General features: G+C 49.8%; 1 protein-coding gene across 4 annotated transcripts in view; it reads right to left on the bottom strand.

The window, feature by feature from the left end:
* The window catches only part of NTM (neurotrimin), a 350196-nt gene that overhangs the window by 5687 nt on the left and 319480 nt on the right, over nucleotides 1-25029 (bottom strand). For 3 of the 4 annotated variants that reach the window (XM_062508540.1, XM_062508539.1, XM_062508542.1), the window contains 4 exons: nucleotides 21406-21531; nucleotides 2564-2698; nucleotides 1802-1922; nucleotides 72-223 (listed from right to left, as the gene is read on the bottom strand). In XM_062508540.1, coding sequence (XP_062364524.1) covers nucleotides 72-223; nucleotides 1802-1922; nucleotides 2564-2698; nucleotides 21406-21531 — 534 coding nt within the window. Of the gene's footprint in view, nucleotides 1-71; nucleotides 224-1801; nucleotides 1923-2563; nucleotides 2699-21306; nucleotides 21310-21405; nucleotides 21532-25029 lie in introns of all 4 variants that reach the window. The other variant, XM_062508541.1, reaches the window with a different exon arrangement.

Genomic DNA, 25029 nt, shown 5'->3' with positions numbered 1-25029 from the left:
TGTCTCTCCCAGTGGTGGTGTCACTGTGAAGCCATTCCCCCTTCCTGGCTGATTCCCAGAGCCCTGCTCACCATAGAGGATCATGCTGGCATTGGTGTTCCCTAGCTGGTTGGAGGCTACACAGGTGTAGTTGCCGTAGTCCTGCTCGGAGACGTTGAAGAAAGTCAGTCTAGAGAAGAAGGCTTTGTTCTCCACTTTCAGCCCTTTCTGTCCTTCAGCCAGTCTGGGAGAAAAAGAGGAATGGGTGGTCAAGGGGATGGCATCAGGAAGGGAAGTGCCAGCTATTTTCCATGCCCAGTTGTCATCTGGTTGTGCCTGTGAGTGGGGACATAGTGTTTGGGAGAAGAGGGAAAAGGGAAGGTATTGGGAAAGATAAGAGGGATGGATGCTGGTCTGCTGGGTCTCCAGCTGCCAGCCCATGCTATCCCCGTGCTGACCAGAGGCATCCTCGCTGCTACAGAGTCATGGGATGGTGCTGGGACTTGCCAAATGCTGTGCAGAGAGGCATGCTCCCATGCCTGGGGAAGGAATGTGGGAAAGGCTCATTCTCACCCTACAGAAGAGCCTGGTTTCTCTCTCATATCCTCAGTCCTCTCTGTTCTGCAGAATGCCTTCTGTGGCCTTCCTCTTCTCTTATCCCTTCATGTCCTCCATGAGTGATGCAATAGGCATCCACCACAGCAGGGAGGCTTCTCAGCCAGCACAAATGCTGAAGCATTAACGAAGTGCTTGGACTTCCCTGTACTGGTTCCCCCATCCTGCCTAGCTCCTGCAGCTTTTACTCACTAATTCTTCACGGGAAGTGCCAGATTCCCATTATGATCCATGCTGGGTGCTGATCAGGCAGGCTGAGCCTGCTCCTGCCTCTGCTCTGCAGGCCCTCGTGATCTGACCTAGTTCTGAGCGGAGCCTTTCATCTGCTACGCAAACATCCGCAGCTTTGTGCACTCTGCTGCTCCTTTCCTCTCAAAGTGGGTGAGGGAGGCAGACCCAGACTGCCCTCCAACTTCTGGAGTGCCTTTTTTGGCCAAAATATCCCTCCTTATGTACTGGTGTGTCTTGTCCTGTTTGGCCGCACCATGGCCCCTCTGGGCTGTCCAGGGATAATCAACACAAAAATTGGTTAAATCCACTTTGCCTGGGGTCAGAGAGAGGCAATTTCTCCGGAGTGGGACCTGGCCTGGGCTGTGCTGCTCCACTCCTCATTCCCCAGCCATGTCCCTGTGCTGTTGCTTTGTCAGGACATAGAAGTTGCTGGTTGACCTAAAAGGTTCATTTTCACCCCAAAGCAGGGCATAGCAAACTCTGTCTCTTGACTGACACCACATTTCTTTTGCTTTTCCAAGAGCTGCCTTCTGGCCAAAGCATTTAAAGAGATGACAGATGTTTCATCCACTCTTAAGTGCCTGGATTTGTGCTGCCAATATCCATTTTGGACATTATGTTTCACCCAAGCAGGGATTTACCACAACACCTTCAAACAGAGGCACATACAGCAACAATCCTGCCCCAATGGTGGCTGAAGGAGGTTCCCGGGAAAATCCGCTTGCACAAATTTGATGAGTCAAATATAAAGCCTTTAACAGACCCTGGGTGGTGGCAGCTCCAACTGTGGACGCTGGCTACCTGATGGAATGCCTGGATTTGCCCCAGACAAGCACAACCTACTGCTGTAAGGGGGACCTGCTTCACTACCCAAACCAGACGTGTGACAAGGGTTATGAGCCGAAGCTCCTGGCACTGGGTGCAGCCCACTTGGGGTCGGTGTCTTCCCCCCCTGTTGTGCCCCCCGGGCTCTTACCGCTTGTCATCTTTGTACCACTGGAAGTTGGCGGAGGGGACAGCGGAGGCTTCGCACAGCAGGATGCCCTTCTGCCCCACTGGCACCCCGGTGCTCTTTGCATCTGAGATGTACGGCGGGTCTGGAGGAAGAGGGGAAACCTGGGGTGAACACCCAGCAGCCCTTGGGACTCCTATCCCTTCCCCTTGCTCCTCAAGATCTCCTTTCTCTCCCTGCATGTTGGGTAGGAGCCAAAATCATCTCTGAGCCCATGCTCAGCTCCTGCAACTCCGGTGCTGCTGCTGTCCAGAGGTTTTCATGTTCATGGGGGTTCTCTTCCAAAAACAAGAGACCCCCAACTCATGATTCGTATATGTCCAGCTAATGGAGTGACCAGAGAGGGAGTTTAGGAGGGTCTTCATGTACGTCTAAACATGAAATATGCTACTTTCTTCCTCTTTCTCATTTTTTTCTAAGAGAAAAAAAAAATTCTATTTACTGCTCACTTCTCTCCTCTCCTCAGAGGTTATCAGCACACCATATCTCCATGGGCAGAAAACCCAGGTTGATGGAGACAGCTGAGGAGGAGGTGGGAAAAAAAGAATCTTGAAAAGAAGGGGAAAATAGGGCTAAACACCACCTGCTCAGAAAAATGCTGCCGCCTGTCTCGCTCTGGGGCCTTTGTGTGCCTCACTTTCAAGTGCCACTCCCTTGTGGGGCAGCATGGTGACCCTATCCAGCTCCAGCCCCACCCCTGTCCCCTGAGGGCCTCCAGGGACTCACAGTTGACGGTGACTTTGACTCGCTGGACGACGGGCGCTGAGACATCGTTGGAGGCGCTGCACTCATATTCTCCCGACTGCTCCCGTGTGATTCCTGTGATCTCCAGATACTCATCCTCACTGATGAAGCCCACGGCTGCAGACAGAGGCAGAGACAGAGAGCCCTGAGTGATGGGGAGGAACAACACACCTGTGCCCACTGGCTGGCCATCTGTGAGCATGTCACTCTGTGCTAGGACACCCAGCCTGCAGGTCCCAGCCCAGAATATCCTTGTGACTGTGCCCCTCCATTCCAAGAGAATTATAGAAAGGTTTCTGCAAACACTGGACTGCTTCAGCAGCTCTGGCCTCACTGAAAGCATCACTTACTGGAGATGGCCTCCCTGAGGTGCTCAGGATGAGCAAAGTGGATAAACCTGTACCCTGCAAAATAACCTGAGCTCACCTCTGCACATCACCCCTGCTGAGAGGTACCTCCAGGTTCACCCAGCTCACATAAACACCTTTTTCTAATTTTTCAGCTTCAATTAATTCACAGCAGGTCTAGTCCCATTAGTTGTGGTGCCAACACCCCTCTTTAGCTGAAACATCTCATCCCTTCTTCTACCCCAGGCTCATTTCTGGGGGGGGCTGCACTTGCCCCCTCTTCTCCATCCAGAATGAAGTGCAGCTTCTTGCTTTGCTCAAAGCCATAAAGATGCAATCAGTGGCATTTCATTTATTTTGGCATCTTTCAGCCCCCATTCCTTGCAAGAGCTCTTTATTTTGACACACTTCTGGAAACACACACTGCTTGGCTGGCTGGGAGCAGGTTGGGGCACAATACTCCCCAGGTTCTTCCCCCAAACAAGCAGCAAAAATTACTTTATGCAGACCCCAAAACAGGGACAACTTCTTCCTTCCCTGTTGTTTACATCACCCTATTGGATCTTCTGCAACCAGGATGCTGTAATTACTTCACAGAGCATCTCTGAGCCCTGTGTCACACTTAATATTCCTATAAATTTTAAACGGTAGTCCTTGGTACATATGTGTGGCAATTGGTGTCATATTTTAATTAGGCTTGCCCTACACCATCTGAAATTAATAATAGCTCGAATTACCAGTGTAATTTATAAATTAACATTGCTGCAGCATTAGGAAATAAATTAGCTCTGGACAGCTGTTTCTGGGAGTGAGTGCCAATGGCAGAGAGGCCAAGCACAGGTCCCTGGTCCCCAGGGGGAAGCTGTGAGCTCGGCCAGCCCTCACTTCCCACCCAGATACAGCTGTCTGTGCTTCTGTGACCTGATGGGCCACACCTGGCTGCGCTTGACCGGTCAACCATGTGCATCCTGCTCCTTACAAATGTCTGCAAAATCCACACGTGAGAGGCTCCCAGCGGGACACACACTGCCTGCATCCCACCAGCTGAAGCTTTTATGGCATCTCTTCCCACACTGCAGGAATAGTGTGGTCAGACTCCACCACCCACCGGAGAAAGACCCAAGCCACACCAATGGTGTTCGTGCAAAGCCCTGGAACAGCTCAACTCAGTGAGCACACATCCAGGCATCTGTCAGGATTCTGCTGCTGCAATCCCAGGTGCCACTATTGTCAACTCAAACTAGCGCAAATACGCTCAGCCATGATAAAATCCCACCTTGGCTCTCTCCCCACACCAGACCTCTCAGCTGCCACCTCCACACAGCATCTCTGGGGCTTTGCATGTCCACTACTCCTTGAACTGAGGGCCCCGGGCATGCACATGTGTATCCCACCTTCCCAGGATGGCCTAACTGGGAAGGCAGTCCTGTGAGCTTTGCAGAGGAGTGAAGTGAGTTTTCCTCTTGATGAATTGCTGACATCCACCAGTGTCCTCAGCCGTGTGCTGAAATTCCCACCCGAGTGGCTCTTGGTGCAAACCGCTGAGCTCATCAGTACTTAGTGCAACTGAAGAGTGAGATATGAAGGCGTTACCCCAAAATCAATATTCTTTAGAGACACACAAATTACAGCGTTGCATCCACCGGCCCTGCAGCACTGAAGAAAAGAAAAAAAAAAATAAGGAGAGGAGAGGGGAAAAAAATTTCCTTTTTGTGGCTGACCTAGAATCGGCTTCTCTGTAGCACAGCGCTGCCTGCTGATAAAGTAACGACACAGCCGGTGGCCCTCAGATGCTCGGCGCACAAATCTGACTCTGGGTTGTGCAAAGGCTCAGATAACACTGCTTCCCAACACACTAAAAGCCCTTTCCCAAGTTCCAGAGTCGGCTCACACACGGCAAGAATTAGTTCTTGCCACAGTCAAGTCATAATTTGTATGCCTGGTTTGATCAGGGAGCAAAGCAGCTTGAGTACATTCTGTTTCCCAGCAAAAAACTTCATTAAAATAACTGCGAGGGTCAGATTTCCACCTGCAAAAGCTCAGGAAACTGGGGGATGAAGGATTCCTCCATGCCTGCGTCGCACTGAAGTCTGAGATATGTGCATGGTAATCAGCTGATGGAGAGACAGAGCTCAAAGTTCAGGGGCTCAGGTGTCCTGGGAATTTGGCTACAGCCAAACGGAGCCTGCTCTGGACTGAGACAGGGTGCTCTGAGCTGGAACTGACTCCTGTTTCTTTCTTGTGCACAACCTGATGTAAGTCATGCTCAAGTGACAATAACATTAGGAATAACATCCCTGCAAGAGGTTCTGGCCCAGTGATGCCTCCTTAATGCCAGCTATAGCATCTCAAATATTTAGGTGACATAAAGAGTCCCTGCCTGCTGGTAAAGCAGGTGACACTTGGTGACTAAGACAACACTCCCCCATCCTCTCCTATACAAGTGGCTTTGCAGGAAAAGCAGGCCTGTAAAGCTGCTTCAGTCTGTTGGATCACATCCTGGAAGCACCTAGAACTTGGGAATGCTCAGGACAAGGCATGACCAGAGCCCTGCAGCTCCAGGAGCTCTGCCAGACATACCAGTCCTCTGCCTGAACTAATGGTGGGAACTTTCAAGGCTGTCTCTGCTTGAGCACAATTAGGAGCTGAAATATTGCAGGAATTAATGAAGAGCTCTCTCATCTCCTCAGGAGCTAGAAAACCAGCACAGCCAGCACCCATCATTATTATTATTATTAATACTAATAATATAATACAGGCCAGAAATGGAATGGCCATGGACGATGCACAAGTGTAATCCTTGCTCATCAGCCAAGGATGATGAACTAACCCAGTGTGAGCTGGGGAGATGGAAAAGCAGAGCCAGAATCCTTGTGCTCAGTGAGCAGGAGGCTGCACACAGACCTCCACACACTATTTAGGACTTAGATCTGCAGATCTCTGTTAAAAGCCTCAGGGAAGGGGAAGTTTGACCATCACAGCAGTGGAGAAGCCACAGAAGTGATGTCCCAGTGTGGCCCAGACCACCAAGACAAACCCCACAGATGGCCAAGCTGTGCTTGGGGTCCCACAGAGCATGGATGCATGAGGTATGGGCAGATGCCTCCCACATTCATATTCCTCCTTCCATCTTTCTCCTTCCCTTGCTTCTCCTCATTTTTCCATCCCAACTCATCTCCCTTCTGACTCCTCCTCCCCATTTGCTTCCATTGAGCCTCTGACAAGATAATAACTCACCAGAAAGTGAACACATGTTCCCAAATTAATTACATGCCACTGTCCCCTGGCTCACTGTTGCAGCCATGTTCAGGTCTCTAGGACACTGCTCACAGCATTCCCTGGCTGAAAGCTGCCCATGATGCCATTGAAGAAGCTTCCTTGGAGCTCTTTCCTGTGTCCCTAACAACTCCCTGCACCTCAGATCAAGCTGAGCCAGCCCAGCTGCCCAGGACTGCGAGATTTTCACCTCTAAAACCCAAATGCACAACCTCAACTGTTGTGGTCCCACAACAGGTTTGGTCTCTGGGTGCTCGAAGTCACACCAGTGATCCCAAAGCACTGCCCTGCCCTCTACACAGTGCTGCTGCATTTTCCAGGCACTGATCCCACTGGCCAGGATCAGCCAAAGAAAGAGAATATTTTATGGAGATAATTTTATTAAAATGTTTACAACAATGCAGATATTGACATCTCGCTTCAATCAATAGCACAATTTATTGTCCTTCAAGGTGAACATTAAGCCAAGCTGCCCATTAGTCAATATTTACCTCCAAGGTCTATAAATCTTTATACGGGCTTCAGCGGATGTTGACAGCAGCTGATTCCAGATAAGTAAAAGTAAGAGCGTGAAACATTGCTCCTTTTGGAGGTGAAATAGTAACTAGTTAATTACAGTCCCTACAGCAATTCTCAACTATCAATTTATGGCTACTTCTGGCAATAAAAATTAACATCGCACACACTCCCGGCTCTGAGTGACGCACTAAACCTGAGAGCCATATATTTCAAACGTCACCCCGATGCGGTGCTGATGGCCATCCTATAACAGTTTATGGTAAATAAATAAAACACACAAAGGTAATAAGAGAATTGTTGGCACCTGAGACCCACTTCACCTCTCCTTCATGCAGCAGTAAGAGGAAAGGTGAAGGATGGGAGAATAAGTAGAATCAGAGCAGATGGGGAAGTAGGTGGGGAAAGGAACCACCCCAAATCCCTCTCAAAGGAGGCATGACACAGCCCCAGGTAGGTGGGTAAACAAGCGCTAAGGGTGCCTCCAGTACATGCCCCCAGCCAAACTGGGGGATGCACCTGCTTCACTTCTTATTAACTACTATTACCCTCTCCTGATGGCTCAATTAACACATAAGGAACAAAGTTCATGCATTTCTGAAATTCCCTTCCCCATTTTTGTTTGCTCAGGTGAATGACCCCAGCTAGGGCAGCTTCTCCTCTGTGCACCCCCTCTTTTCAGCCCCTCCGTGCCAGCTTGAAGCTGCCATGCTCCAGTGGACAAAGCTTAAGGGTAATTAACCTGCTGGAAACCATCCAGAGCAATCATTCAAAAAATGATTTTTTTTAAGATTACCCTATCGACCGAGACAAGCTCCTCTCCTCATCTTGTGAATATTGCATCCCTGAACCACAGGCTCCAGCACATTTCAATCTGTGACCCCCCTGAGCTGAGCAATCCCTTTATGAAGCACACCTACATGAGGTACAGGGTACAAACCTCCTGCTCTTCATGTTCACAAGCCTTCAGAAGTGGGACCGTCACCCCAGAAACGAGCACACAACATATCAGAGTCTGTGTTGTGCTTACACGGGGCCAAGCCACTCTGTTTTTGAAGTTTCTCGATGACAAGGGAGGAAATCTCTCCTTTGACATGCTTTTCCATGTTAATGAGCATGTTTCTGTGGCCTGATGTTGTGCAAAGCCCCAGGGGATGGTGCACTCGCTGCCTGGCACTGCATGGCATTCAGGGATGTGGGAGCTTGGCAAGAACTCACTCCACTGCTGCAGTGTGAGGTCCCCCCCCATCCTCACACCCCAGGGCTGGTGATCATCATCAGTTGTGCCTGGTGTCACCAGAGGGAAAACATCATGTTTTCCTTACTTGGACCTTTTATTACACTGGATTTGGGGAGCTCTCACAGCTAATTTTGCTCCTTGTGCCCTGCAGCAAAGGCTGTGAGGGAGAAGAGTGGCCATTAAGTCCTCATCATTAAGTCCTTCTCCTGCACTGGTACCAGTGTCCCCTCCTCCATGGGGCTGTGGAGCCTCTCCGTGCATGTGGCCATGCCTTGCTGTGGCTTTTCTTCTCCTTCCAACATTTTGGGGCATAGGTGAGCCAATGGTGCCTTGACTTTTGCCTCAAGATACTATGGAGGACCCGCCCAAGCCTGATTTTATGCTAACGTGAGCACAGGTGACTATTTCTGAAGGTCTCATCTCTGGCTGCCCATGACCACAGGGTCAGGACATGGGGATTTCGACAGGCACATTCCAACACGAAGCTGTCACAAAGGCAGGAAAAACACATCCTTCAATTTCTTGCTCACTGCAGAGCTAGAACTGAGATAGGATCCACATTTGTGGCTCTGTTTGCTCAGTGCATCCCTGAGAGCACCCCTGGAGCTCATGTCTCATACAACAACTCTGATATTTAACTATTAGGTGGGCACATGCCACACATCTCACTAGTTACTGGGACAGGTGACCTGCAGAGAACTTCCAGATGCTACCACATCACCTGGTCACCCAGCCTGCAGTCACATATAGTCAATATATTGGCATTAACTCCAGAGAGAGTGAAAGCAAGGCACTGAGGCCCTGAGCAAACTGGTCTAGTGGAAGGTGACCCTGTCCATGGCAGAGCATTGGAATGAGATGGTCTTCAAGGTCCCTTGAACCCAAACCAGCCTCTGACTCCCGGCAGTTCCCTTCCCCACGGTGTTCCAGGGACACCTGCCCACTCTGCTCGCCCTGCTGATGCTACACAGCACAGCCAAGTCACCTGAGCCATCCATTATAACACCATTGTGAAGAGTTTTTAGCTTAAAAGTCCTTGAAAGTTTCCCACTGTGACTCGTTAAACAAGATCTTTTTCACTTTCCCTCTATTCTCCGCTAACAATATTTATACTCATTTCTTTTATTGAAATCTATCTGCCGCCTGTTCTATTAAAGCCACCTGAGTGGCAGCTCCTATTCTCCGGGAGCCTGCAGCCCATCTATTCTCCAGACAATGAGGTACAAGCAGTCTATCTTCTATTGTGCTTCCCAGCCTTCAGCTCTCAAATCTTCCATCTCAAAAAAGCATGTCAGAGATACCTCCATGCAAAAGATTGGAATCCCAGGTTGTGGGGGCTTCCCGGTGTTGGCCAGGCTTTCAGCCCTCCCTCCCTGGGTGAGCATCTCCAGGGAGATGCTACTGTGGCACCTGTGATCCCTCAGGAATGCATATCCCCCTTCTCTGTGCATCCTTAGCACGGTTTGTGGCGTCAGCCAGCACACAGCTCGCTGCTGCCGGGATGTTTGCACGTCTCAGACAACTTATTTGTTACCGGGAATAAAAGAGGAGCATTAAACCTTTTGTTTGCAAGAAGTACTTCCTTGGGAAATAAATGGATTATGGAAATTAATATTTAAAGAAACAAAACAAAACAACTCGGGGACCAACCACCCTTGAACGAGGCTCTAACTCAGGAGTAAATGAGTCGAATAAAGAATGAGCCCTTTTATTTCGGTGAGAGAGAGAGCTCAGAGGCAGCTCAAGGCTCAGTAAAGTGGTAGTGACTATCTTCAGCCTCTCTCAGCCCCTGCCTCCTCCTGGGGTGCTGGTAAGGACACTGGACCCCAGGAAAAGGTCCACAGGGCACATGCCACCCTGTTCAAGCAAATTAGCGATGCCTAGAGTTCACAAAGAACTTAAGTGGAGTCAGATCTGCAGCAAAGGTGGGTGCAGGGCTCGGTGGAGGGCTGCTGTTCTTAATGATACCCACCCGTTATCACCAGTATGAGCTGGATTACTTTCTCCTTGGCCATGGAAAGGCAAGGGTGACCCTTGTAGAGATGCTGGGAGGTACTGATGCTCGGCAGAGGCTGAGACTGGCATGGAGCCACTTCCCATGGAACTTTCCTGCCTCCTTGCAGAAACAAATGCAAAAGGTACATGAAAACCAATGTTGAGGCTCCCACAGAGCCAAAGCCTCTCCAGAGAGCTCCTGAGGAGACAGCATCTCCCAGCAGCTCTGTGCTCCTGCCCGAGTACCAGCACTGCTCCTGGCACAATTCTTCCTCCCATGTTCTCTCCCGCAGCTCAGAGCATCCACCCAGGTGCCCAACACAAAGTCCTCTCTCCTTCCTTTCCTCACTCCTCCTTCCTCCCTGTGGTTTCTTCCCCGTAGCTGCTTCCAAGGTGAGAGAGGACAGCGTTGCTGGAATGAAAGATTCTCCTGCGTGCCCTCTCCCAGCAGCGGCCCTAATTCATTTTTCATGGCCCCTTGCAGTGACAAAAGCCGCTGCTTCTCTCTTGTAAGCGTGCACCATGCAATAAGTCAAAGCTGATGTGCATTTTCCCCCTGGGTGCCGAAGCTGTGCTTTTGATTTAATTTGTCCTGTTGTTTGGCGCTCAGCCTTTGCCAGTGAGTTCCTCTGGAAAGGTGGGAAGTAGGGCCTCATCCATGTGGAGGGGCTGCTTAACAGATGGGGTACAGTGGGTAGTGGTTAAATAATTTGTTGCAATGGTACCAAGATGTTGGAGAGTGACAGATGCTGCTAGAGAAAATCACTCAAACACACATCCTGTTTGTGGGAACGCTGCTTCTCCATTAAATCCTGTCGCAACTTGGCTCCTCTGGAGCTCATCCCATTTCTGGCAGCTTCCTTGCTGGCTCTGTGGAACGCAGGGCTTGGCGAGGACAACAAGAACCAAGGTTGCTCCTGCCTGTTATCTGCAGGTACTTTGCAAAGAACATGAAAACATTCCACAGGAGATCCACCACATCCCTTCCCAACCACTCCATGTGACCATATTGCTGTGCAGAAGAAAACATTCCCAACCCCTGCCAAACTTGAGGCGCTCTGCTTTCCTCTGGATTTGCGTGAAAAAGAGCTGCTGGCAGCCAGGACCAAAGGGTCCCTCCGGCTGGAAATTTAAACCCCAAGGCTTTCTCCACAGGACAAGCTCTTAAGAAGCAATTGCAATGCAAAGCATTAAATGGCTGTAACCTCGGTTAAGCCGTATTTCAGCCGCATTAGGGAAATATCCCTCAGATGGGAAGCAAGTGGCATAATGGCATTAAAGTAAAAAAAATAAGCATCAAGTGCCGACTAAATCCATCTTCAGTGCTGGCAAGAAGTCATAGGGAACTGGAAAACTTTCCCTTTTCCACACATATCTCTGCAGGCAGCTCATGGCAAGCCCAGACTATGTCGCTGCCATGACTTTCTGCAAATGGGGGATATTTTCCTTCCCTCTTTTTCCCCTGGGACCCCCTGACTAGTCTTCACCCCCCCAGAGCCATCTGAATCATGGCAGGGTGAGACTCGCTGTCGCCTCTCCATCATCTTTATCCCATCTTTATTTTTTCAGACACGCTATTTTCCAGCCCAGCGGCCTTGCTCTGTCCCTCGTGTTTTATGGCACTGATGTCTCCATTTCTGCTGGATCACTCACAGTATTGTGGCTTATTGAGAGAAGCCAGGGAAATGCAGGGGTGATGAGTTGGATGGATTTGGGGCTCTGGGGGGCTGGTGAGGATGCCCTGGGCCTGGGGATGGGGCGTTTGTGACAGAAATTTCAGGGATGTGTGATACTGGGTGACTGAGACTGGGGGACTGGAAATTGGGCTGAGCCCCTTCCTTGGAGCCCATCTTCCCCTCCTCAGGCCTCTGTGTAGGTATTGGCCTTGCTACAGGAGCTGGGAGGGCACCGAGAGGCATTGTTCTGCAAGGGAAAAGCCATTTTAAATAACAGCAGTGTGTCACAGGAAGGGGAAAAACCCACAGGCTACAGCATTGCTCTGGCTTTAAATTATACCATAGGAGAATAAAAATAAAAGAGAGGAAGACAGAGAGAGAGGCCAGGAGGAAAAAGAATTGCCATTGTTTTACCAAGCAGATGGGAAAGTTCAGGGGATCAGAAAAAGACTATTATTATCTTGACTCAACCGAGAGAAGATGGGAAAGGAAGAGGCATTTTTTCCCCTGCAGTGAGGAATGCTGTGGCTGAAGTAATTTCAGCAGAGAGTCGGAAGGAAACAGTGCTATGGGCTCGGGGCAGTGCCCAAGTTACCCCCACAGCCTGGGCATGCCACCATAATTTGCCTTTTTGTCCCTTTTCCCAGCAGTGACACCACATCCCATGCTGCTATTGCAAGGCCAGGGAGGAGCAACCAGGGCACACATCCCTCACCAGCTCCAGCTACAGCAATGTGCCAGATGTGCTGCCAGATGTGTCCACTACCAGTGGCACTGCAGCTGTGGGCACCCCACCATGGCACTGCTGGTCCCACCACCTTCCCAGCCTTGGGGCATGACCACCTGCCCCAACTACCCAAATTCCTGCTTCCTTGTCCCAGAAACCTGTTGCTTGGCTACAAGCCATTAAATGCCCTAAATGCACAACAAATTTCCGGCTGGCTGTTTAATCATGAGCAGAACACGATTTTTTTCTCCCCAAATTCATATGAAAAGCCCTTTTCCTGTGTCTGTGATGGTGCCATAGCTCTGTGGCTGCTCAGTGCTGTTCTCCAGCTCGGTACGGGGCAGCTGAGCCACTCTGGCTTGCCAGCATGTTCCAGCTCCTTGCCCTTACAAGCACAGCAGCATTTCTCAGCCTCACCAGAGACAAGAAGACTCTTTTTCTACTCATATTCAGGCCAGGGGAAGGGCACAGCCCTGAGGCCCATGGCAGTGACCAAGCACAAACATCAACAACTGGTTTACAAACTGGGCCAAATGTTGGTCCAACATCCTCCCTGACAAGTGTCAAGGTCATGGGACAGGGAAATGAAGAGGTGAGTGTAGGTCAGTTCTGTCAGAACATCCTTTGCCCTCCACATCCCTCCCTGAAGTCTCTTTGCCCCTCCGTTTCCTCCCTTTCCCTCTATCTTCACTTTCTCTCCTTCCCTTTTCCCTCTTCCTCCCTCTGCCACATGGTTCTTCCCTCAGTCCCTCCACTTTGCCTTGCCACCTTTCCTTCTCTACACCCACTTCTCTCCTGCACCCTTGGGATGCAGACAGGGGCTGACAACCTGCCCTGCCTAATCCCTGGGCCACCAACTCCTCGGGCACTTAATATTCACGACAGAGAGAAACATTTCACGGCGAATTGGATGCACGTTCAACTGGAAATGGAAATTTTATGACTCTTCTCACTCTGTGCAGCAGATTACACCAGCTGAGAAAACATGGAAGCAAATGAACAACCTGTGAACTGTAAAGTATATTAATAATGAAATCACAGCCCAGGAAATGAAGGCTTTATTCTGTTTATATTCTGCTCCATTAATGGAGAGTGCTTGCAGTAGCTCCGCCCCATTAGCTGGCAATCTGCACCCCAGGAAGAGTGCAAGGATGGTGAAGGAATGGCGGCACAGGGCAAAAACCTCCTTCCCACAGGGGAGTTTGGCTCAAAGCATTTCCTTATGCTGCCTCCATCTGTGGACAGTGGGGGTGGGTGAACATGGGGGTTATCTCTGGTGCCCTACCCCATGCAATCTTGGGAACAAGGTTATAAGGCAAGGAATGGAGCAAATGGTGATGCCAGGAAAAAGAAAGCATAAATTTGGGTGGAAATCAGCTCCAACACTACAAGGAGCCACCCAGCAAGACACTGGCACTGGGAAAACCAATCCATGTAGAGTCACGTGCTTTTTCTGTGCACTGCTCATTCCCATTTCCTGCCTGCTGTGCTTGAGCATCCCCACCTCTCCAGCATCCTTCCCACCCCTCATCACCACATCCCATTTCTCTGGGATGGAAGAACTTGTGCACCCAGAGCCCCAAACCCATGTTGATGGCCACAAACCGAGTCAGGCCGGCAGGGCTTGTGCAAATAAATATTTCAGCACTGTTACCTGGTACACAGTCCTGTCCTTGGCTCAGCAGACCTCGGCCACATGTGACACAGCCCAGCCAGGCTCTCTCCTTCCTCAAAACAACAGCAGCAGCTTATGCAAAGCACATCACGGGAGTTAAAAGGAGCCAGAGCAGAGTTTTCTATAGCTGGAGCGACCTGGTGTTGACAGAATGGGGACGCATTTCCACAGCTCAGATTTTTATAATAATACCTCAGGGGAGTCGCTGGCAAAGTTTGGCCCAAATATAATTAGTTTGCACAGCTATTAGGGCCTGATAAAAGGTTTTAATTTGTGTGGAGATCTCTGGAATCTCAGACACTCCTGTCCCTTGTTCTTCCCCAGGCCAGATGAATGAAAGGAGAGTCCCAGGCAGGGAGCGACACAAAACCAAGCATTTATCAGGGAAATAGGGAGTTGTGTTCAGCAGTAAAAAAAGAGATGGAAAATCCAACAAGCTGCCATTGCTGGTGTGTTGGGCTTTGTCCGCTTTGTCCCACCACAACATTAACATATGCCATTCTTCCTGCAGGGAGATGCCATGCAGAGCACAGATCGGGGCATGTGCAACTCCTCAGCGGGTCTCACATTTGTAGGAAAGGTGGTCAGGGACCAAAGAGATAAGACACAGAATAAAATTTGGGGGTGCAGGCAGGTCTTTCTGTTTCTGTCACCTATTAGGGCAGCAGGCAGCTGCTTCCCCAAACTGTGACAAGCAGCAGATCCCTCTCTGCCTCTGGCAAACTGGAAAAGTGTGACACTGCAAAGCGGCATTGAGGGAATATCTTGAAACCAAGAGGATTTTTTTCCCCCTTTTCTCAAGGGAAAGACATTGCCTCATTCCTTGCTGGAAGGGGTCTTGTTATTTTTGTATCAAGATGCATATTTTAGAGGTAGCTATGCCAAATATGCAAAATCAGCTCCAAGAGTTCATTTCCACCATGCAGGGAACCAAAAATATTGCTTTTGTACACACAAAAGTACATAATCTCCCATTGCTTTGAAAAAGCAGGAGGATCTAGGGTGCATCAGGAAGGGAAATGCTAAAAGAAGCTCCCACAGGACACGCTAACCAAGTTTTAGTCATTCCTTGGAGAAAGAACAACCTGGAGCCCATGATGTGATTCCACCAGATTCTGTCTCCTGCTGGGCCAGATCCCATTCCCATGGGAGCTGATGGGAAAGCTGCTGGCATGCAACAGGTGAAATATTCCCCCAATCCCTGTCAGTGTCTTGCTGGTGGTCACATATGTCCTCATGCATCTCAAGTGACCCATGGCAATGTCAGCTGCCTCCTTCACCACAACCACACAAAAAACCAGTGTCCACCCCAAAGTCCTGCTTCTCCATGGCCACTTCACCCTATTTATTTCTCCTGTTTGTATACCCTACACAATACAAGCAGAGCTGGACCATCACTGACCCTTTGCCCAGCTGCTCCATCCAGTACACATTTATTAAACGAGTATCAAAAGTGGTGGCAGATTTACAGGTTAACAATGATTTAGTGGAGAGCACTGCAGCCAAATTAATGCCGGCTATAATGTAGTTTACCTCATTAAACAATGCACACCAAGATCCTGTCTGTTGTAAAACAATTGGTCTCTGAAGCCTAGTGTTCATCTTCCAGGGTTGCTGGGAGATAATAAATGGGTAATATTCCGGCGATAATGGTAATGGAGTCACGGCTCAGAGCTAATATTATGGCAAAGCAGTAATTATTTCAACAGTAAACAAGGGGATGGTTGAGCTGCCGACAGGATTGGAGCCACTTGAAATGCTCCAGTTAATACAGTGGAGCCCGGACCTGCAACTACCTCTTGGAAGGAGAAGGTGCTTGGCCATCAAGTGGGTCAGTTGAATCTCTGTTGAGTCACCCAGCCACCAAAAAACAGGAGGGACACATGTAATAAATTGAGGTGAGACAGCAGGTACAACATGGTGGCCATCCCATCCCATCCCATCCCATCCCATCCCATCCCATCCCATCCCATCCCATCCCAGTCAGAGCCAGAAGCTCAGGGTGGGCTCTGTGCTCCATCACACAGCTGGATCACTCACTTCCCTTCTGTGACACACCACTCATGTTGGCTCAAAGCAAATCTCCCAAGTAGACAAGAGGCAGAGCAGAGACACAAGACCTGGGATGAGCACAGAAGGAGCCTTACACAAACCATCTGCTCCCTCTGAGAGGTATTTCTCTGCTAAAAGGGCCAGGAGAGGACATGGCTCTCTGGTCTTCCATCAATGAGGTGACGTGAGGCTGGGCTAATGGGAGCAATCTCACAGCACGTGCAGCTGATCAGGGGAGGAACAAGGCAGCATAGAATCAGGCAGAGATTTTCCAACCCAAGTGGGTCCCCTTTCTCCCTGTGCCTCCTAGCTGGGCTCTAGATCCAATGTTCAACCTATAACTATCCTCTGCCTCCTCTCCAGGGAGGATGAAGATGACAGGCAGTGTGGTTAATGGACAAACCTCTGAGATGGGAGGATGTGTCCCATTCCCAGGGACAAGCACCTCTTCAAGCTGGGTATTTTTTGCAGATGTTTGTCCTCTTGTTTTAAACCTTGCCAAGAGCCAGGGAGAATCAATACATCCAAATATACCAGACTTCTCCCTGAGTCCCTTTGCTGGTTTGCTGCTGATGTATAGACAGATGATCTCATGAGACCTCTGCCACATCAGGCCACCGTGTCTCATCTATCTTAAGTGCATATACGAGCTGTGATTACTGCTGTGTCTGAGTGCCTCACGACTGGAATGTGTTTATCCTCCTGCAGTTCTGTGAGACAAGGGACTGCGATCGTACCTCTTCCAGGGAGGCCATGGAGGTTAAACAGACTGATCATGGGGGATATCCTGGATGTGGCCACATCAGGATCCTCTGAGCATCTCCCCAGTCTCTGCCTTGCAGCACTGAGGCATTGCCTGCCCCACAAATGACAGCTCAGCTCAGTTAAGGACTCTGGCTCCACACGGGATGCAGCTTTCAGCACCCAGCTTAATCCTGAGATTAATGAGGGATTCCCGCCACAGAGACCTCTTGATCAGGCCTCTTACAAGTAAATACACCATCAGCCAAACCATAATGTTTTCCTACCCTGGCAGCCACTGTCTTAAGCCTCACACCAGAATCCATCATACTACAGCAATAATCAAAAAGCAATTAAATAAAACCATGGCAGAAAAGTCCATCAGGGGTCATTAAGGATGACGACTTGGATGCAGCCTCTGGCTCAGGGTGTCTGTGTATGGCAGAGCAGTGCTGGATGAGCCAGTGGAGGGATCCACATGCACACAACCAGTTTTACACCCTTTCCTTGTGCCCCTGGCCCTGTAACAGCACTATAAGTCCACTTGTCTGCCCACAGAGCCCTCTTCATCATTACTGCTAAACTGAGCCTGCTCCTCCTGGGACAGAGGCTGTTGAGCCTTCATCCCTCCTGGAAGACCCCTCACTTCAATTCCTTGGCACACTTCCTGAGCTTAATGGGAGGCATGACTAGTTTTGTGTCTGCAGCACAGATAAATATCCCCTGGATAGCTCAACATGGTGCCACTCTCTCTGCCAGTGCTTTGGCGTCACCCTGAGCCTGGTGGTCCGGGATGTCGTGCGTCTTCCCAGCCAAGAAATCCCAGCCTTCGTCCGCTGAGAGATGAAAACTGGCCTGACAATATGACAATTGCCATGACAACATCAGTTACCCCCAAAAATAAATAAAAAGCCCAGTAACTATGGAAACACCTGAGTGACCAAAACCAGGCTATTAACTAGAAGACCTCACTGCAGTTTACAGACAGCATCAGCACCACGAGGCTGGGGGCTGTAATCTAGCCAAAGCCTTGGAAACTCGGACATGCTCAGCACCTAAGGGTGCAAAATGGATGTTTATGGGCACATACAGTGCTGCCTTTCAGACCCCTGAGTCCAAGTCTGTGCAATTTCCACCTCCTCTGGACACATGCTGCTGACTTCATGCTGGGTGTTCTATCCAGGCCACTGTTACCTACATTATTCTCTCCCTCTTTGCCTCTTTTGCTCCTTCCCTTCACCTTCAAAATGCCTCTCTTGTCATCCCAATGGTCTGGGCCCCACAGGGGTGCCAAGAAGAGATGGAGCAGCCCCATCCCATACCAGACCTTGGCATCTCACAGTAGTTTCAGAGAGCTGAGTTTTGAAGCCCCAGTGCCTGGCAGCTCCACTGGTACTTGTGATGCCAGCTGGAGCATCCAAGCCCCGGACAGAGCCTCAAAGCTGTTAAGCCTCCTCTGCTGAGGCAGAAGAAACTGTGACTCCAACAGTTTCACTTTTTTTTTTTTTCCACCTCAATCTGTTCCGATGCATTAACAGGAGCTGCTGTGAGTGCATACAGCATTACTGGGAGAAGAAATAAAGTAAGACAGAGGAGTGAGGCAGAGGGACACAAGACAGGCTGTATCACACCTTATTTGGACTGACCATAGTCTCACAAAACACTTCTCCAGAGTCAGCAACCTGCTTTTGTTCCTGAAGAAGGATGAGAATGAGCATAGGTAGAACCAAGGTCTGAGAACAGATGGAGGCACCAAGAGGGCCAACATGCCTGCATTTCACAAAATCAGAACCAGAAAACTCTCTTGCTCAGGTTCACTGAGCTCTTGAGTTATGCCATGAACACAGTCTCCTCATCCCAGCTGCAGGAACTCCTCCAGCACCCAAACTGAACAGAGCTTCCAAAATGGGCTTAACATCTCCTAGAAGATGGCAGCTGCTGCAAGCAGGAAAATTCAGCAGGGTTTACCTGAATGCAAAGTCATTGGGGCAGAAACAGAACAGCCAAGCAGTCAGAGGAGCCTAGAGTCTGGCAAAGGGTCTCGAGTGAGATCAGTCACTGCGGAGCTGGGCTACTCTCAGTGTATATCCTCTGAAAGGCCTGCCCATGCACTCCCTGGTGAGCAAACACTCTTACGTGCTCCATTTCCCACCAAGAGGTGCACTGTGTGCTAGCAGGGGCTGAGGAAATCATCAAACCTGTGAAGTGTCTTTGCACAGAGCAGCACTCACCAGTGCCAGCTCAGGGACTGGCCCTTCAGCCGTGCCTGGCACACACAGCTCTGGCACAGCCTGTCCCAAGCAGCACTGCTGAGAGCCACTTCCCCACCTGCTGCGTGAAACCTTAAATTATGCACCAGCATTCTCTCAAACAATTCTCCCTTGTCCCTTTTCACCACCATTTCAAACAAGATGGAGGAAAATGGCAAGAAGGAGAAGGAGGCATCTTGTTTGTGTCTTCCCATGAGATGAGTAGCAGAACAACAACCAAGAGGGGCCAGCACAAGCTTTGGGTTTTGCTTGCCCCTGGTGCTCCAAATTAGAATGCATCTCACTAGGAAAAGGGATACTATCCCAGCATCTGCTATAGCACCTCTATGCATTTTCTCTGGCTCTCGTTTCAGTCCTCACACTTCCGATCTTCATCTTTGCTGTGTGTGGTGAATACAAAATGAAGAAGTAGAGTTTCCCCTTGGTGGCTTGGCAGACCTAGAAACAGAGGAGCTGCCCACAGAGATGGGCAACCATGGAAGTTGTCCTGGGCCACCTCTGGGCTCATCACCCTCCATCAGCAGGAGATCCAGCTCTGGTAAATCTCTGTGATCACTTGTTCCCTTTGAGTTTTGAAAGCAGAATGCCTAATCATGGCCAAAATCAGGAAAGAGCTGCTGCTGCAAATTACACAGCACCACAGGTAATTTCTGATTAGCTCACTCTTCCTCTCCTGGTGCATCCTCAGTTTCCATAGCAGCTAAGTCCTAAGTAAAATGGAAACATCTGGTTCAAGCGCATGTAAAGATTCCCTGGGGAAAAAAACCTGCTGGATGGCAGCAAACACAGAAAATAGCCCTTGTGAAAGACAGAGGCATCAGGAGCTGGGAGCCTGGTTAGGAGAGGATGGATGGCATGTGGGAGGAGGCAGCAAGGGGCACATGAGTGGGAGACGAGGGTTCTGGGGAGCAGGAGGGGATGTAGGAAGGAGAGCGGGGCTGTGGGAAAACAAGATGCTTGTGAGAAACAGGTGCTGAGGAGGCTGAGCAAAACAAAAACATGTTGTCAGGGTAGACAAGGGGAAGAGTAGGAAGAAAAGGCTTCAAGGTGGGAACACATGGACTGCCTCAACCATAAATGCTGCCTGATGGTGACACACAGTGACAGCAACTTTGATTCCACAGAGAGACACTCAGGGGTGGGTAGGAGCACGTGCATCCATTCACAGACCCTGATCAAAGCCACCAGCTCAGAAGCAAGACCACCTACAGTGGCAAAGCCAACATGTGCTCTGGGGAAATGGTTCATAGAGGCTTCTGTCGAGGGAAGGGGCTGAGATGCTGCCGACTCAGCTCACTCTGCCTGGGCTTTGCAGAGTGATGGATCTGGCCCAGACTTTCGCTCCAGCACAGACAAATAGAAAAAAAAAATCAATGGAGCTGCAGCGAGACACCGCAGCCCTCGTCAGGAGCTGGGCAGGGAGGGCAGCCACGGCGCCATCCGTCACTGCCGCCCCTGCGCCGGCTCCTTCGGCTGCTGGACAGCCTGGCCGGGCCTCCCTGAGGAGAGCTTGAGGCTGTTGTCTGGAACAACAGCCCACGCTGGTAAAAACCTCAGGGGAAATACGACTCTGAGGTGGAACTGAAGCGCTTAGACAGGATCAGAGGATCAGAGCCAGGCACTGCCGCTTGGCCGCACGGCTCATCCCACCCAGAGCCTCCGGATCTCACCCCCGGCTCACCCGTGAGAACCTCGCAGCTGCCTGGGAATATCAGGGCAGCAAAATGCAAAGCAAATGCCAAAAAGCAGCTGGGAAAGGGGGTTGAAATTATACGGTCCTGCACGCCTGGGAATTTGCTTCCCAGCAGTCACACCCACACAGTTCTGCTGAGGGTTTGCTTACCAATTAACAAGGCCACCAATTAATGCTTTGTGTGTTTTCCTGCTCATTTGCACTATTTACAGTTCTCTTTTGAAGCGACCTGTAAGAATTACTTGAAAAAGTTTCAAAACATGGCCAGACAAGCACATTCGATGTGCAGTGCAAGCGGCCCATGCAGGAACTCCATGATCCTTGTGTGTCCCTTCCAACAGAGAGTATTCCCTGATTGTACAAATCTCTAAGCATGACAACCCCCAACCTGGCACCTACAGCCAGACCTCCACAGGACCAAAACCATCTGTTCCTCTTCCAGACCACCAGGATGGATGTTCTTCCACCAAAGCCATTAAGTCCTGTGTTGAGTCACATCTTTTTTGGTGCATTTCACCTTCTTCTGGCAACAGAACAAGCCACTGACCCCTCCCCAGCCACTCAAAAAGAGTGCCATGACCTTCCCAAAATATTTCTGGCAATGTTTGGCTCTTACCTTTGGGTGAGATGTGTCTCCAGGTTATTGTTGGGTCTGGCCTGCCTGTGGCTATGCAGGTGAGGCTGACGTTGCCACCCTCGTTGATGGAGATGTCAGGAGAGATATCGATGATTTTTGGAGACACTGCAATGATGCAAAGAGGAGAAGGAAAATGAAACTGGTTCCGCTTCAACTCAAATCTTAAACTGTGGGTGAGGGAGGCTGAATTTCCATCCTCCCTCCACTTTGACAATCTATGCAGCAGCCCATCAGTCGCATCTGACTTGGCAGTAACAAACAGGGAAAAGAGGGGGCAGAGAAGACACAGCTGAAGTGGGAAGAAACTGTAGCCAGAGGGGATTCAGTCATTTTAGGGAGGCTCAAGAAACTCCTCCGTGGTGTGAGACAGTACTTCTTCCTACTCCACTTCCAGCATTCCTTGTGTCTTCTTAGCCATGACAAACCCTTCCCAGCAGAGCTGCATCTTTCCTAAAAACATGAGTCACCCCTTTCAAACTCCTGCAGCATTTCCTGCAGCTGTGAAGGCTCTGCCACTCAGAGCACTCAGGAGTGAGTCACATACAGGGGCTCCAGGCCCCAGGAGTGACACAGGTACAGGATGGGGGTTAGAATGGTGCTGGGAAAGGATGAGGAGCAAGCAGGGAGCGCTTAGCTCCTGCTGCTGCACGAGCAGAGGACACGATGTGGCTGCTGGGGAGGGCTGGGTTTTCTGGGAGACCTACGGTGGGGATGTATGAGGGAAAACCATTGGCTGCTGTTATCAGCCTGCACCTGCAGAATATAATAAAGACTGTCACCTTTCTGCTTTTATTTTCAAGCTTTCTCCAGAGCCTGGCACCCTGCTGCAGCACTTTGCAGGAGAATCACAAATCACCTCCACCTTCCACCCCTGCTGGAGAGCCCCCATTCATCACCCCACTTGGGGCTTCGGGCCAACACCCCAAATCCTGACTTGCACCCCACTCCTGAGCCTCCCTTCCCTGCCTCTCCCCACCTCCCACACCTTCCTGGGCTGCGCCAAGCCAGAATGACTGCAATGGCCTTGCACGCAATGCCTCTGCTGTGCAGGTAAGTAATTTATTGATCCGTAAAGCACTCCAAGATGCTCTGGAAGGGATTATGTCATGCCAGTGCCGTGCAATAAAATAAAAAATGATGGATTTTTTGTGAACATGATGGTGATTTAGGGTTTGTAGTTGGAAGTGTAGTTAAAGTACATTTTAAGTGGAAATCAAGGTGGGTAATGAATTATTCTCTGTTTTGAAGGGCTTCTGGGAGTTCATTTTTTTTGCTGCTCTGGGCACGATGGCTAATCTGCTAATCATGCACTGGAGAACAACTCTGGATCAGGTGCTCCCAAACAGAGGGGGCTCTGGGGCAGGACAATGGAGGACAAAAAGACAACACCTAAAGAAGTATTAATATGCTTCAGTGTCACTAAGGGGACAGCACATTCCTCATGGGACCACTCAGAGCTGGGAATGCTCTGCCCGTGGCCAGGTCCGTTGAGGAGATGCAATTAATTACAACATCGTTAGGATTGCCCTGCTGTGTTCCTGGTGAGGCTGGGACTGCCAGCCAGGCAATCCATGTGTGGTCTAAAAACACAGAACATATAATCTAGACAACAAGATAGGCTGAGGGGGTATTACCATTGTCATTTTGGAGAGGTGGGAAGAGCCAAGCAGAGGTGCAGTGATCACACTCCTTTGCCTGGGAAGTAGCAAGGACTTCCAGCTCTAAGTCCCAAGAAAACAAAAGCAGTATCCATCATCATTAATGTGCTGTTTGCTGCATCACAGAGGAACCTTTCTGATGTTTTTAACTGCTGAATCCACATCGACCCCATTCAGTTTGTTTTGCAGAAGCTTTAAAAAGAACAAGGGTGACTTCACACTGTTTCTCTGGGACTGCACAGACCCATTTGCACCCATCCAGGTGAGAGACAAAAATCAACTGACTGGGGTATAAAACATAATTAAAACAACTTAAACTTGGGTTTGATTGACAGGGTAAAGGGGTATGCCTTTAACGTGAGGAGTGTTGATTTAGAACAGGTCTAAGGAGTTTTTTACAATAAGGGTGGTGAGGCTCTGGCACAGGGTGCCCAGAGAATCTGTGGCTGCCCCATACTGGGGAGCTGTTCAAGGGGCTTGGAGAAGCCTGGGATAGTGGATAGTCCCTGCTCACAGCAGAGGATGTAACTAGAGGGTCCTTAAGGTCCCTTTCAACCCAAGCCTTTCCATAATTCTATAAAAAGTGGCTTGAGCTGCTCATGCAACAGGGAAAAAGTTCACCATAATCTGGCAAGCCCAGGACACTTTGAGGGAGATTCAGTTTACTGTGCCCTATCTGGAATGAGAGAAGGCAAGAACATCTGGGAAGCAAACCAGAGAAACGTCACAGAAGCTGTTAACTAAGTCCGGAATTGTCTATGCAGTGGTAGGATTTAACACAGTGGTTATCGTATGCTAATTAAATATTTGAACATTAAACCACATAAACTATTCCAAACGCCTTTCTAGAGACACAAGAGGTGTGTTGTAAGTCTATAACCAGACTGGGGAGGGAAATCTTAATAAATAAATGATCCAAGTACATATTTAATATTATTTAACAGTCACCAACACTTCCATTCTCTCTTCATTAAAGGATTTTCATCATCACTTGCCTTTTCTGCAGCAGTGGGGCAGAGGAGACATTTCCTCTGCCGAAAGCAAGATGCAGATGGAGCTATGCCCCTTTGGGAATGAACAAATAAATAAAACTAAGTAAATGCAGGCTTCTCAGGCAGGAACCTTCTCCTTGTGGGCAGTCCTTTTGTGTTCAGCATCTCTCTTGCTTGGAAGTGATTAAACATGGCAGTGTTGGCCAAGCTGCTCCAGTGACACTGCACAGATTTCCCCACAGGCAGGCTGGTGTTTTATTGATCCACCTCCTTCTTTTTCCCCCTCCATCCTTGCCACGGCTCTGGGAAAGGTATCTGGGTGTTCTCAGCCCCCCACAGGTGCCATGGGCATACCCCCAGCTTGTCCCAACGCGGTGCCTGCTCGCACACTAGGAGTCCCCAGGACGGAAAACAGCTTGCTTAAATATTTAACCAAAGCATATGGTGAGCTCCACGTTTGAGGGTGTTCAGGCAGGTGATAGATGTCTTTGTGGATTCAAGCATATGTGCCTGCCGACACACATCTATTCCCTGGCGCACAGACGCCCTCCTGCCACTGACACAGATGATATCCCTGCTCTGCTTTCACCTCCAAATACCCGCTCCTGAGCCAGCACAGGTGTGCAGCTCATGGATCCCATGCCCGTGTCCCACGGCAGTGCTGCACACAGATCTTCACATCCTGGGAATGTGGTGGGACTCCCCTGGCATTTCTGCCACCTCCTCTGCTGCCTGTCCCATGGCACCCACTGCAGGGCTGAGGCCTTCCCTGATTATTCCTCCAGATGCCTTTTATAGCTCATCCCAAACTGCATAAACATGACCAGCTTTGCCTCATTGCTTAGGCTCTGCCATCTCCATCTCCATCTCCATCTCCATCTCCATCTCCATCATCATCACCTCACCACTCACCTTCCTGGCATGTACTGAGTGTGCTGTTCACCTGGGCTGTC

The sequence above is a fragment of the Cinclus cinclus genome, chromosome 25 (genome assembly GCF_963662255.1).
Source record: "Cinclus cinclus chromosome 25, bCinCin1.1, whole genome shotgun sequence".
NCBI lineage: Eukaryota > Metazoa > Chordata > Aves > Passeriformes > Cinclidae > Cinclus > Cinclus cinclus.
The sequence above is the reverse complement of the archived record's forward strand: the minus strand, read 5'-3'. Positions and strand labels throughout refer to the sequence as shown.